This window comes from Polypterus senegalus, chromosome 18 (genome assembly GCF_016835505.1).
Source record: "Polypterus senegalus isolate Bchr_013 chromosome 18, ASM1683550v1, whole genome shotgun sequence".
Lineage (NCBI taxonomy): Eukaryota > Metazoa > Chordata > Cladistia > Polypteriformes > Polypteridae > Polypterus > Polypterus senegalus.
The window spans coordinates 91,700,963-91,715,484 of NC_053171.1; the positions used below are offsets into that span (position 1 = coordinate 91,700,963).

The following is a 14,522-nucleotide window of genomic DNA, read 5'->3' on the forward strand; positions in this document are numbered from 1 at the left end:
AGACCCCTGCCCGGAGAAAAAGGAGTTTCTCCTTTTCATTAAACATGCAGAATACAAGCAACTTAATAATGATCAATGGCCGCTAGACTTGGCCTTTTTTTTCCGATCTGACCAACATGTTGAATGAGCTTAATTTACAGCTGCAAGGAAAAGAGAAAACCACAGTCAATATGATTAGCTCAGTTAATGCTTCAAAAAAATGCAACATCTGTCCTCAAAGCTGCAGCGCCTTGATTTGGGGAACATCCAAAACGTCGCGTCAGAGCTGGAGACGCAATGGAAGACATGTGCGCAACTTGATAGCATACGCTACACAGAGCAGATTGAAAATTGCCTGCCAGGCTTTGACAGACGGTTTCAAGACTCAGCTTTACTTGAGCCAATTGCTACATTTAAGTGGTATCCATTTGGGGAAGATGTTGAGGGTGATTCACCCGCATCAGAAATTGAACACTGTTTCACCTAAAACTCCTCTACAGTGGAGGATGAGATTTTGACACTACAGGATGACATTCAGCTGAAGTCTGGGGCTCGTGGACAGTTCTGGAACTCACAGAAGAAAAGGACCCAAACATGAGGAAATGTGCTACCTCATTGACTGCATTATTCGCCTCTACTTATTTATGTGAGTCAGCCTTTTCCCACATGAAGATTATTAAATCCAAATACTGTAGTGACCATAAATGTATTGAATTGTTATTGTGCCATAAAGGTTATTCAGTTATGCAAGGTATGACAACATATATTTTATCTATAAAGTTTATATGTATGTATGTATATATGTATGTATATATATATGTATATGTTGTGAGATGTGGCCAGCTTGTCATCCCGGCCAATACCTCCAGGCCGCCAGATGGAGCCCTCCCTGCAGTATGGAGGTGCCCGAAGACCAGCGGGGAACCATGGACGCTGTAGTTTTTATCCTCAGCCCTGCTGGATACCTCAGGGGCTGCAAGAGGGTGCTGCAGGGAGGACCGAGGACTCATTTGTGCCCTACGACCCGGAAGTTCGTCATAGGAAGAGCGACGGGCTTCCGGGGTGAAGAAAAGAACTTTTACCTGACCCAGAAGTGATTGAGGATCACATGGACTGGGGATTGAGAACACTTCCGGGTCAAGGAAGAGCTGAGCTGGGTGGAAGGGTGGCAACGCGTCTGGGAGCTGGAGGATTGTTTATTTGTGTATTTGTGATTAGTATTAGTGATTTATATGAGTATTGTGGAGGAGAGGGTGTTTTGTACACTGCGGAAGAGTAATAAAGTGGAATTGTGGATTTTTACCTGGTGTCTGGAGTTGTGGACAGGGGTTCAAGGGAGCGAGAGCACCCCTATCTACCACAATGTATATGTGTGTATATATATATATATATATATATATATATATATATGTATATGTATATGTATATGTACTGTATATGTGTATGTATGTAGATAGATAGATAGATAGATAGATAGATAGATAGATAGATAGATAGCATTTTTAATGTAGGTAAATCATTTCAACCTGGTCAATTTAAAATTAGCTTGCAAGCCGAAAAAGTGTGGGCACCCCTGATGTACATGCTAGCTGAATTACATGTCAGAGAGACACTTTTTATTCATTAAAAGGGCATATTTTTAGTTAAGCCTTGAGGTGATTAACTAAAATTTAAGTGTCAAAAATAACAAATAAAAATCCAGCAATTGCAGTAGATGGTAAGCCAATATGCAGAAAAACAACTTGCCACATAAAATGCTTTTGTTAAGTAAATGCAATCAAGTTGCATAGCAGAAGAAATTTAAAGGATGAATCAGAAACAAGCATTTGTCACAACCAAATGTTTAGCTAATAATAAAGGCTTTTTAGCCAAAATGTTAATAACTCATAAAAGACAGTACATAAATGTATTGCATGAATGTTCTTACGTAAGGCTTTACTTTTGTATTTTACTAGGTAAAATGTATCATTTTGTGTTTTTTAACTCTTATTACTTTTTATCAAGAAAAAAACAGTTTCTCTAATAAAACAAATAAAGCACTTTTTCTGAAGCCCTTGTCACATTCTTTGTTGATCATGAATTCAACAGCAAAGTTCTTAATGTTTATCCTTGAGATATGTAAATAATTGCTGCAAATGAAACCATTTACACTGAATCTTAAATACTTTAGTAAAGCAGCCAACTATATCTTCATTCTTTTATTCTCCTTATTTCAACTGAGCCTGGTTTTCAGACCAGGTACACCACCTCACCATGCTAGCACTAGCAAGGTGCTATTAACTCTTCTAACTGTGGTTCATGTTAGATGTGATCATTTCGGTATTTTTTTGCATTTTTGAAAAGTGTTATTTCAACATTGTTACTGCCGTATATATTTTTTGCATTTTCAATATGTTATGAAATATGTTTTATTTCACATCCATGTTAAAACTTAGGTTTAGTATATTTGAAGTCAAAATTATTTGAACTCATCCAATTACTAAAAGAAGTAGGAGGAAAACAAATTCCATCCAAATGAATACGCAAAAAAACAAAAGCCATGGTAGTAATAAACAAAGGGCACAAAGAAATAAGGCTGACACTTGACAATCAAAGAATTGAAGTAACTAATTTTCATTACCTTGGAATCTGGATAAATGAAAACCTAAAGAATGTCAGGGCAGGAATGGCCAAAGCTAAGCACAGTTTCTGGAGACATAGGGAAGTGATGAAAAAAACAACCTGTCTCTGAACACAAAGAAGAAACTGCTACATACACAAGTATGGTCCACTCCATACTATGGTGCAGAAACCTTTTGTCTCACGATAGCACTTAGGAAGAAAATAAGTATTATACTGCTATAGAAAATACTGAACATGAGCTGGATATAGAAGACTACAAGTGAATGAAACCTATTCTGATGGAGTCAATATTGAGGCAAAAAGATAAATTCTTTTCGATTATATTGCTAGGGCCTTCGCTGGTGAAGAACGGTGCAAAATCTTGGAAGAGAACTGGAAAAAGAAAGGGAAAGGAAGAAAAAGAAGATGGTGGATTAATGATGTAAAAGAGACGATAGGCAGCTGAGATGTGAAAATTAATATCAAAAAAGCTAGAGACAAAACCAAGTGGAAAGAAATGGTCGATGCAAGATTTCTAGTTTGAAGACACCAAAGACCACATGCGCTCATGGTCATTCAGTGGCAGTGGCAAGTCCAGATGCACAACTACATAAGAGTATAAGGACATCAGAGTCTGTACAGTGAGAGGAGCAAACACCTAACAGGTTCTCAGTTGGCTTCTTCCTTACAGACATGCCAAATACCAGAGTCGTCTGTGAGTGAGAAAACATTTTTGAGAGGCAGAACATTTTATAGGTATCAGCGATGCTTTGCCACAGCCTTACACTATCCATCCATCTATCTATCTATTATCCAACCCGCTATATCCTAACTACAGGGTCACAGGGGTCTGCTGGAGCCAATCCCAGACAACACAGGGCGCAAGGCAGGAAACAAACCCCGGGCAGAGCCTTACACTAATGTTTAAAAATGTTTAGGTTAGGTGTAGGATAAAAGAAGGATATGTAATGAAAAAGGTAAAAGCCAAGCATATTTACGTAGTAGATAACAGAGGACGCTATACTGAGACTTGACAATTGTGACTTTTGTACAACAAATCAGGTCAGTAATTAAGACAATTCTCTATTTATGAGGTGGAAAAGAAAACAGCAACTTAAATATACTGTACAATCTGAAAAATGGTCTGTCTGGGTAAAAATCAGAGACTCATTCAGACTGATCACATACACATTTTAATAAAGGAAAATCTTCTCACCTTTCATTAATATATGCCCATACTCGCCAGCTTGTAACCATTAGCAAAATAAACAGTGTGAATGCAGACCTCATTTTAATAGTACAAAACAGAAATAGGGTAAATAATTACCAAAATTACAACTTTGCATGTTGTAAATTAATTAGTGCAACATGGAAAATTATTCATGAATAATTTATTAGATAAAAAAACATTTTGTGAAAAGGTTAATTCGTAGTTTTGTTGACCACAAACTACTTTAGACATGTTTGACTGTGTGTAATGTGTAGAGTTGCTATTGTAGGATGCTAGAGACTGAGAAGTGGCCTTATCTGCCTCTCTTATAGATAGATAGATAGATAGATAGATAGATAGATAGATAGATAGATAGATAGATAGATAGATAGATAGATAGATAGATAGATAGATAGATAGATAGATAGATACTTTATTAATCCCAAGGGGATATTCCCATACTCCAGCAGCAGCATACTGATAAAAAACAATATTAAATTAAAGAGTGATAAAAATGAAAATAAATAAATAAATAAATAAAATTACAAAAATGTAAAAAATTAAAATAAAATTAATGTTAGCATTTACTCCACAGGGTGGAATTGAAGAGTTGCATAGTGTGGGGGAGGAACGATCTCCTAAGTCTGTCAGTGGAACAGGACGGTGACAAAAGTCTGTCACTGAAGCTGCTCCTCTGTCTGGAGATGACACTGTTCAGTGGATGCAGTGGATTCTTCATGATTGACACGAGTTTGCTTAGTGCCCGTCGCTCTGCCACAGATGTTAAACTGTCCAACTTTAATCCTACAATGGAGCCTGCCTTCTTAACAAGTTTGTCCAGGCGTGAGGCGTCTTTCATCTTTATGCTGCCACCTCAGCACACCACCGCGTAGAAGAGGGCACTCGCCACAACTGTCTGGTAGAACATCTGCAGCATCTTACTGCAGATGTTGAAGGATGCCAACCTTCTCAGAAAGTATAGTCTGCTCTGACCTTTCTTACATAGAGCATCAGTATTGGCAGTCCAGTCCAATTTGTCATCCAGCTGCACTCCCAGATATTTAAAGGTCTGCACTCTCTGCACACAGTCACCTCTGATGATCACAGGGTCCATGAGGGGCCTAGGCCTCCTAAAATCCACCACCAGCTCCTTGGTCTTGCTGGTGTTAAGGTGTAAATGGTTTGAGTCGCACCATTTAACAAAGTCTTTGATTAACTTCCTATACTCCTCCTCCTGCCCACTCCTGATGCAGCCCACAATAGCAGTGTCATCAGCGAACTTTTGCACGTGGCAGGACTCTGAGTCATATTGGAAGTATCTTGGATCTGATTATCCACATAACCTTTTCTATTTATTCCTTAGTGAGGGAGTAACACTGTATTGTCTGGAAGGTGGAGATAAATTAGATTTACAGGCTTGACCCTAGAAATGGGACCCGGAAATAGTTTATTAATAGGAACTGCCTTCAACTTCCAATATAGCTACATGTATTATATTAGTATTTCATTGTAAACATTATACCCTATTTCAAAAGTAAACCACATTTAACATCTTCAAGAGTGCATTTTATAACTCAATAGAAATGATTAATGTTCTGTCAACAGCAACGAATACAACATGAATACTTAAAAGATTATTTTATGCTGAAAAGTACACATATTTAAAATAAACTTGAATTCCAGACAATACCCAGCCATCCATTTACTTAAAAAGGTTAATTCAATATAGAAGATAGTTATGTCATTTTTTAACGTGTTTAGTCCAAATCCAGGGCACTGGAACCTATCCCCAATACCATAGGGTACAAGGCAGGAACGAACCCAGGACAGGATGCCAGTCCATTTTAGGTCTAACACACACACATAATGAGCCAATTTAGAGCCACCAACTCACCTAACTTGCATATCCTTGGACTGTGGGAGGAAATTCACGCAGACACACAAGAACATGCAAACTCCGCACAGGGAAGACCTGGGATGCGAACCACAGTCTCCTTACTGTGGGGCAGCAGCGCAACCACTGCACCACCATGGGGAAGAGTGAGGAGCTATAAAACAGAACGCATGGCACAACCTAAAAAGGGTTGAGCTACCAGCCCATCACGGGGGGCATACTCATACTTCCAGTTTAGAGGTGCCAGATAACCTTTAAGTCTTTAGGAAACTGGAAAACATTAGATTACCATAATGAAAGACACCTTGACACAAAAAGAAAGTGGAAAATGTACAGAATTCACACAGAAGATGTATCTAAATGTTCTGTTGAAAAACTACTAAGGAGCGTAAAAAATAAATCATGTAATCTAAACATTTAGATGGTCATTGTGAATGGCTTGTAAATGAATGTGTTTTCAAGTGATTTTGTTTAACCAATCCACTTAACCCTACTGTTTCATAACAGTCACTTTAGGGTTTGCTGCCTTTAATGAGGTGAAAACAAATGAATTAGCACCTTCCATTTATGCTCCCATCCAGCACAAGGCCAAACACAAAGCACACTCGTAAACTGGCTTAGCACTTTGTATGTGAAAAAAAGCTTTCGTTCCAACCTTTTTACAGCTATGAATAAATTGACAACCAATACCAATATACCTTTTTTTTCCATATTTCACCATGCTCTGTTCATTCCAGTATGTTTAAACTATTCATTTAGGCATTAATGCTTTGTTCCCTTTACAAATTTTAAGAACTATTATATTTAATATCATGATGAAATGGATAGCTACAGTATTTGATACTGTATAAAATGCAAAAGGAGCACCTGCTGCACTTGGTATCTTCTGCTATACTAGACGTTTTAATTGAGAAAATTGAGACTGTTGGTACAGTATAGCTTACATGTGAAAAATATTAAATCACAAGATAATAATCAATCAGACACAACTGTGTTATTATGTTATATACAAATAATAAAAGAAATTATTTCCATCTTTGAAAATTAAGTTCCTTATATATAATTAGATACTATCTGTATGTATGGTGTTCGCGTCAATACCCGTTATGTATGGTGTTCGCGTCAATACCCCGTATGTATGGTGTTCGCGTCAATACCCGATATGTATGGTGTTCGCGTCAATACCCTGTATGTATGGTGTTCGCGTCAATACCCCGTATGTATGGTGTTCGCGTCAATACCCGATATGTATGGTGTTCGCGTCAATACCCCGTATGTATGGTGTATGGTGTTCGCGTCAATACCCGATATGTATGGTGTTCGCGTCAATACCCGATATGTATGGTGTTCGCGTCAATACCCCGTATGTATGGTGTTCGCATCAATACTCCGTATGTATGGTATTCGCGTCAATACCTCGACTCAATACGAGTTAGAACCATGCAATGGGACTCTGCCTCTGTAGTTATAACATAACGTGGCAAACGCGGACGCAGTATTGCATGATTGACTAAGAATGTTTGAATGCTTCAGTGACGCTGTTGGACGGCCGAGTATAGTAAGTCAGTCTTGGTTCGAGCAGATAACAGTAAGGTCAGTTGGTTTTTGGAACGTTGGTTTGGTGGGGCGTACTTTCCAGGACTAACATCATCAACTGACTTAAACCCTTCGACAGCTCCAGAACCGTAAGTAATTTAGAACGTATCTCTATTTGCTTGGTACATCGGAATCTATCTTTGGGCAGTTCGGTTTTGGCATCCGTTCTTCTGACATCTATTGGCAAACTAAGTAATGACGGCTGGGTATTAACAACGGTCATTGTTTAAATTTTAGACCATCTCAGATCTAAAATGACCACGCCAGCATAATTATTACTCCAATTCTGATTAGAGTCGTAAAATAAGGTTTGTTTTGAAAATTTGTTTGCCGGAAAAAATCAAATGAGGTGCGCCGAAGAGCTGAGTTCACGTCTCACAGCCCCATTTAAACAGGCAGCTCTTCATTACATCAGCCGAAAAGGTCTACTTTAAGCACAAATCAGTACCATGATAACAAAATCATATCAAGGACTTTAAAAAACAAATAATTCCTTGCAGAGAAAGTATAGATTTCACAAACGTAGAATTTGTAGCCCGATTCGATCGGGCTCCCAGTCGCTAGTATTATATAAAAATGGTGCCCTGTCCAGGTATTGTTCCTGCCTTGTGTTGGTGTTGCTGGGATAGGATTGACATCCATGTGCCTCTGCTCAACATAAATAGGTTTGGAAAATGGACAGATAGATGGATGAATATAATATGATAGAGTAGCCTACTTTCAAGGAGAAGAGTTGAAAAAATGGGCCTCTAAATAAGGGTCTTTGTAAATAAAGGTTATGGCCAAAAGCAGAGAGCAAACATCTAAACAAAAGATTTCAAGTGTTAGAAATGAAAAGTACAACTGAACATCTAATTACTATTCTTCAAGAATACGTCTTTCCCTCCAGTTTTCTGCTCTGTGGCTGCCACTTAGTGTAATTTTACCAGTGCTATTGTGCCAGGTCCAAAATCAGCACAACCATTTTAAACACAATATATATTAGTCGGATCGTGTCCCGTGCTCAGATGGAAAGATGCAAATGATTGCCTTTTGTCAGTGGAATTCAGCAGTCTGAAACACAATAATCCCCTTATACTTTCTTGCACTGTTATTACAGTTTGGGATTGTAAAATATTTAATTGGAATTTTTTGCCACTGATACAATACCAAACAACTTTATAACATCAAACTGAAAATTCTTTAAATACTATTTAATACCATAACATTCAGATTCCATAGGTATTCATCTGCTTTTGCTCTGACACAGCTTTGGCCATAGTTATCGAAATTGAGATAACATAAGTCAAAACATCAGTTAGTAAAGAGTATCCTCTCAAACCGCAGCTGAGTTAAAGGACAAAAAAATAGGTAGTATCAGAGGTGGCAGGCAGGCACTATTCAGTCCCAACTACTGAGATGGCAGCTCTCTCAAAGCCAGCCTCTGAGGAAACTGCAACATGACAAATGAGTGCAAAGTGAGAAGATCATGCTCATTTGATTATGTGAGCCATAGGTAAGGTATGGTCCTGAATGAGCAGAAGAAAGCTCATAAAAGTAAAGGAGAATAAGGAAGAAAAAACTACTTAAGTTTGTCATGCAATAAACATCAAATTGAGAAACCGCTCTAAACACAAGTAGTATACTGTTGCAGGAGTAATACTGAATATCATCACAAGTGTTTTGGTGGTGGCATCATGTTATGGAGATGCTTTGGTTTGGGCTTAGAGGACTTTTGAAAGTAGAAGACAAACTACTGGGAAGTACTGAAAAAAAATGTTCCTCACTCGTTTTTGTTTCATCAGCTACAAAACAATCACACTGTAATCCTCCATAATATGATTTTTGTATTGTAATTATTTATATGTCTGTAAAGCAACAGATTATTAATTCTTGTGCTGCCACACAGGATGGAAATAAATTCCAAACCAAAAGTGGCACTTAAGTGCTAGGAAACGAAAGACAGAAACATTAACCACGGAGGACAGGTTAGGGTCAGTAACCAAATAAGTAGAAAATAAAAAACCAAAACAATAAGACAGAGTCCAATGTGGATGTTTAAATAATTTACAAAAATTACTGCCAAAGATCTTTAAAGCTAACTTCCAACCTCACAAAGTTTTGAGAGTATCCACAAACTTTACTGTTTAAAGTTAAAGTTAAATTAAATGGGGGGCAATGATGATGTCATGCATAAAACATCCAACAATCACTTGACAGCGACTGGACATCACTGCTAAACATAAAACACCTGCAGCACTGAGAAAAAAAAAAAAACTCAAAATGGTGGCCATTGTGACCCAAAAAATGCCACTCTGGCGAGTCTCAAAAATAAAGACACATTTTATTAAGTGATTCAAGGAGCACAGAAAATGGAAAACTGGAAAAAAAATATAAAACCAAATTCTGCACAATTCCAAACCCTTAAGCATGACAGCTCCGGTTTCTGAAGACAACACGACAACACGTTTTAGACACAATTCCAAGTACTACAAACCTACTGCAGGCTTCAGGTATACAACAGAGCATAGAATAGAAAGAGAAAACTGTCATCCTGAATGGAAGAATGGCTTAAGCAATTAAAATACACTAACTTCTCAGATTACAATAAATCTCAATTTAAAACAAGGTTGCGTGTTTCCTGTCAACTAATTAGTAACTTACCTTTGACTTGATAGCCGAGTACTCTGCTGTTCCTTTTTGCACCTCCTTCAGTGAAGTTATGTAGTCACAGCTGATAACGGCAGTCTGTGGTAAAAACAAAACTTTTAGTAAGAGGAGAAGCTTATACTAAGCATGCAGAAAAAGCAGGTAATGGCATTAGAAATTGAATTAGCTTCACTACCACTACCAACCTGCAGGGAAAAACTTGGGGGTTGGTGGCAGAATTGGCACTCCAGCCACCAGAAAAAAAACCTCACCCTGCTCGACTACATCTTAACTAGTGTGGTGCTGAGGTATCACCCATTACATGGCTGCACTTGGGTCCTAATCTGGATCCTGAGTGAGTTTGTTGTGTGGTGGGTGCGGCAATGCACTGTACCGTACCAGTGCCTGCTCCTAACCTCTCTCTTTAGAAGGATCACTGGAACCACTGATTACAAAAGACAACTATAAGAATTTTACACCTAAAGGAAAAATGCTTGGGGTCTGACATTTTATAAAATTTGCTAATTCACTTTCAAGTATTTCAGGTAAATTCTATATGTTTTTCATATATTTCCATAAAGCAACTTCTTGCTTTTTGGAAAACCATATAAAATGAATGAAATGAAAGACATCTGTTCATTACAGTAGTAATCACAAAAACAAAATCGTATTTTAAGTTTCATGGGGCACTGTTATATGTAAATGCATGTTATACTGAGCCACAGTTGGTAAATATATCTTATATAGTACCCGCCAAATAACACAAAGAATACACAGCACGTATTTCACACTAATTGGGACTCATCAGGTATACACACTTTTGCTTCCCAGGCAGGGATTAAACTTCAGATGTCAGCACCTGATGCAGAGACTCAGACATTGTGCCACTTAACTGACAAGGCGTATTCCATCCCAGAGTATTCCATCCATAGATCTGATCGCAATCTGATTAGTAGGGTGGTTACCTACTAGGTAACACTTGTGGTTGGAGATCTGCTTCTCACAACTGAGATATATATATCTATAGATATATATATCCATTCATCCATATTCCAACCCGCTGAATCCGAACACAGGGTCATGGGTGTCAGCTGGAGCCAATCCCAGACAACACAGGGCACAAGGCAGGAACCAATCCTGGGCAGGGTGCCAACCCACTGCAGGACACACACCAAGCACACACTAGGGCCAATTTAGAATCACCAATCCACCTAACCGGCATGTCTTTGGACTGTGGGAGGAAACCGGAGCGCCCGGAGGAAACCCACGCAGACACGGGAGAACATGCAAACTCCACGCAGGGAGGACCCGGGAAATGAATCCGGGACTCCTAACTGCGAGGCAGCAGCGCTATCACTGCGCCACCGTGCCGCCCTATATATATATATATACTGTTCAAAAAACGTAAGGGAAAACTTAATCATCACAGTCTAAAACCAAGTCAAGAAATCAATCTGTTCTGCTGGGAACCATAAGCGACTGTGAATCAACTTCACCTGCTTTGGTGCAAATGACAATGACAACAGGAACACTGAAGAGGAAACAGTAAGACAACCCCCAAGAGAGGAATGGTTTTGCAGGTGGTGGCCACAGACAATTACTCTTGCCTTCTCCTTCCTGACTGATTCATCTCTAGTTTTGCGTTTTTGCTAGTGTCCTTCTTATTACTGGTAGCATGAGGTGGTACCCACAGCTGATTCAGGTTGAACAGGTAATCCAGCTCCTCCAGGATGGCACATCCATACGTGCCATCGCAAGAAGGTTTGTTGTGTCACCCAGCGCAGTCACAAGAGCACAGAGGAGATATCAGGAGAAGGGCATAAAACCAGCAGCAGGACCAGTATCTGCTACTTTGTGCAAGGAGGAACAAGAGGAGCATTGCCAGAACCGTACAAAATGACCTTCAGCTGGCTACTGTTGTGCATGTTTTCTGACCAAACTGTTAGAAACAGGCTCCATGAGGGTGGCATAAGGGCCGACGTCCTCAAGTGGGGCCATTGCTCAAAGCATATCATCATGTAACTCAATTAGCATTCACCAGAGAATACCACAATTGGCAACTCTGCCACTAACGGTCAATTCTGTTCAAGTATTGAGTATTGTGAATACTTATGTACATGTGATTTCTCAGTTTTTTTATTTTTAATAAATTTGCAAAAACCTCAAGTAAACTTTTTTCACATTCTCATTATGGGGTGTTGTGTGTAGGAAAAAAATGAATTTAATTCATTTTGGAATAAGTCTGTAACATAACAAAATGTGGAAAAAGTGATGCGCTGTGAATACTTTCCGGATGCACTGTGTATATATATATGTATATTCTACACTCGCCTAAAGGATTATTAGGAACACCATACTAATACGGTGTTTGACCACCTTTCGCCTTCAGAACTGCCTTAATTCTACGTGGCATTGATTCAACAAGGTGCTGAAAGCATTCTTTAGAAATGTTGGCCCATATTGATAGGATAGCATCTTGCAGTTGATGGAGATTTGTGGGATGCACATCCAGGGCACGAAGCTCCCGTTCCACCACATCCCAAAGATGCTCTATTGGGTTGAGATCTGGTGACTGTGGGGGCCATTTTAGTACAGTGAACTCATTGTCATGTTCAAGAAACCAATTTGAAATGATTCGAGCTTTGTGACATGGTGCATTATCCTGTTGGAAGTAGCCATCAGAGGATGGGTACATGGTGGTCATGAAGGGATGGACATGGTCAGAAACAATGCTTAGGTAGCCCATGGCATTTAAACGATGCCCAATTGGCACTAAGGGGCCTAAAGTGTGCCAAGAAAACATCCCCCACACCATTACACCACCACCACCACCAGCCTGCACAGTGGTAACAAGGCATGATGGATCCATGTTCTCATTCTGTTTACGCCAAATTCTGACTCTACCATTTGAATGTCTCAACAGAAATCGAAACTCATCAGACCAGGTGATATTTTTCCAGTCTTCAACTGTCCAATTTTGGTGAGCTTGTGCAAATTGTAGCCTCTTTTTCCTATTTGTAGTGGAGATGAGTGGTACCCAGTGGGGTCTTCTGCTGTTGTAGCCCATCCGCCTCAAGGTTGTGCGTGTTGTGGCTTCACAAATGCTTTGCTGCATACCTCGGTTGTAACGAGTGGTTATTTCAGTCAAAGTTGCTCTTCTATCAGCTTGAATCAGTCGGCCCATTCTCCTCTGACCTCTAGCATCAACAAGGCATTTTCGTCCACAGGACTGCCGCATACTGGATGTTTTTCCCTTTTCACACCTTTCTTTGTAAACCCTAGAAGTGGTTGTGCGTGAAAATCCCAGTAACTGAGCAGATTGTGAAATACTCAGACCTGCCTGTCTGGCACCAACAACCATGCCACGTTAAAAATAGCTTAAATCACCTTTCTTTGCCATTCTGACATTCAGTTTGGAGTTCAGGAGATTGTCTTGACCAGGACCACACCACTAAATGTATTGAAGCAACTGCCATGTGATTGGTTGATTAGATAATTGCATTAATGAGAAATTGAACAGGTGTTCCTAATAATCCTTTAGGTGAGTGTAGATATGTTTATTCTATGTGTGTGTATTCTTCCTGTGATGGACTGGCACCACATATATACTTAAACTAAGGAGGTTTAAATTAGAGTCAACAGTGTTAACCCTATTTTATAAAACATTATCTTCTGCATTCATTACTGGGAAAATATTCTATTTATATATTTTATAAACCAACTTATATTTAAAAACATAATTTATTATATTATTTGAATTGATATACATTGCTTTTTGAATCATTCTGAAAAAAAAGAATCCCTGCTCGGAAAAACATACCCTGAGCCTTGTACAATTGCAAGGGGCCTTTCACATTCTTTAACAATGCAATACATACCACTTTCATCTGGCTGGTGATATTTCATGCCCCACTGATTTCAAAGAAAGCAATGAACTGTTTCATTTCAATAAACACAGTATTTCTAAGTTAAAAAAGAAACCCACTCTAAAAAAACAAAGATGCCTGACACTGGCACTCTGAAATGTGGCCTTAATACCGTGCATATGAAGAAGAGCTAATTGTATGTGCTTTTGTATGTTTTTATAAGTCTATTTATTGATAGTCAGCATAGAATGTAATAATTCAGATAGGCATTTGACCTGGTATTAACTTTTGTGAAATCAGAATTGGAATGAATAACTTTTGCCAGGGTTGGTGTCTGTCACACAGCCATAGTTAAATCATTATATTTTTATGCGCCTCACTCTGTCAGTTGTCTTCATTTATCAATTGATCCACCTACTGTATTTTGTATCTGTGTTGTAAGCAAGCAGAGCTTCATACAGAAAAGGGCAACAGACTGAATGATGAGTTGCCCCCTACTCAGCAAATGTTAAGTCAGCAGAGTTCAAACTATTATTAAAAAAAAAGAGAACAAAAACATTATCTGACTGAGACTGAAGTAGAGATAAAGAAGTCATAAGCCATGTCAGGAGTGACATTACCTTTACTAGCAGCGCATGAACAAGCACATAAATAGAAAAATGCTTTTGTTAAAAAATGGTTTCATACTTAGAAAGCCTATTAATAGATTCACATCTTAAGCACTGCTTAAAGGCCAAATAAATAAAAT

General features: G+C 38.8%; 1 protein-coding gene across 2 annotated transcripts in view; it reads right to left on the reverse strand.

The window, feature by feature from the left end:
* The window catches only part of adck1 (aarF domain containing kinase 1), a 900,828-nt gene that overhangs the window by 857,611 nt on the left and 28,695 nt on the right, over positions 1–14,522 (reverse strand). For both annotated transcript variants that reach the window (XM_039741371.1, XM_039741370.1), the window contains one exon: positions 9,924–10,007. In XM_039741371.1, the coding sequence (XP_039597305.1) occupies positions 9,924–10,007 (84 nt within the window). The remainder of the gene's footprint in view (positions 1–9,923; positions 10,008–14,522) is intronic.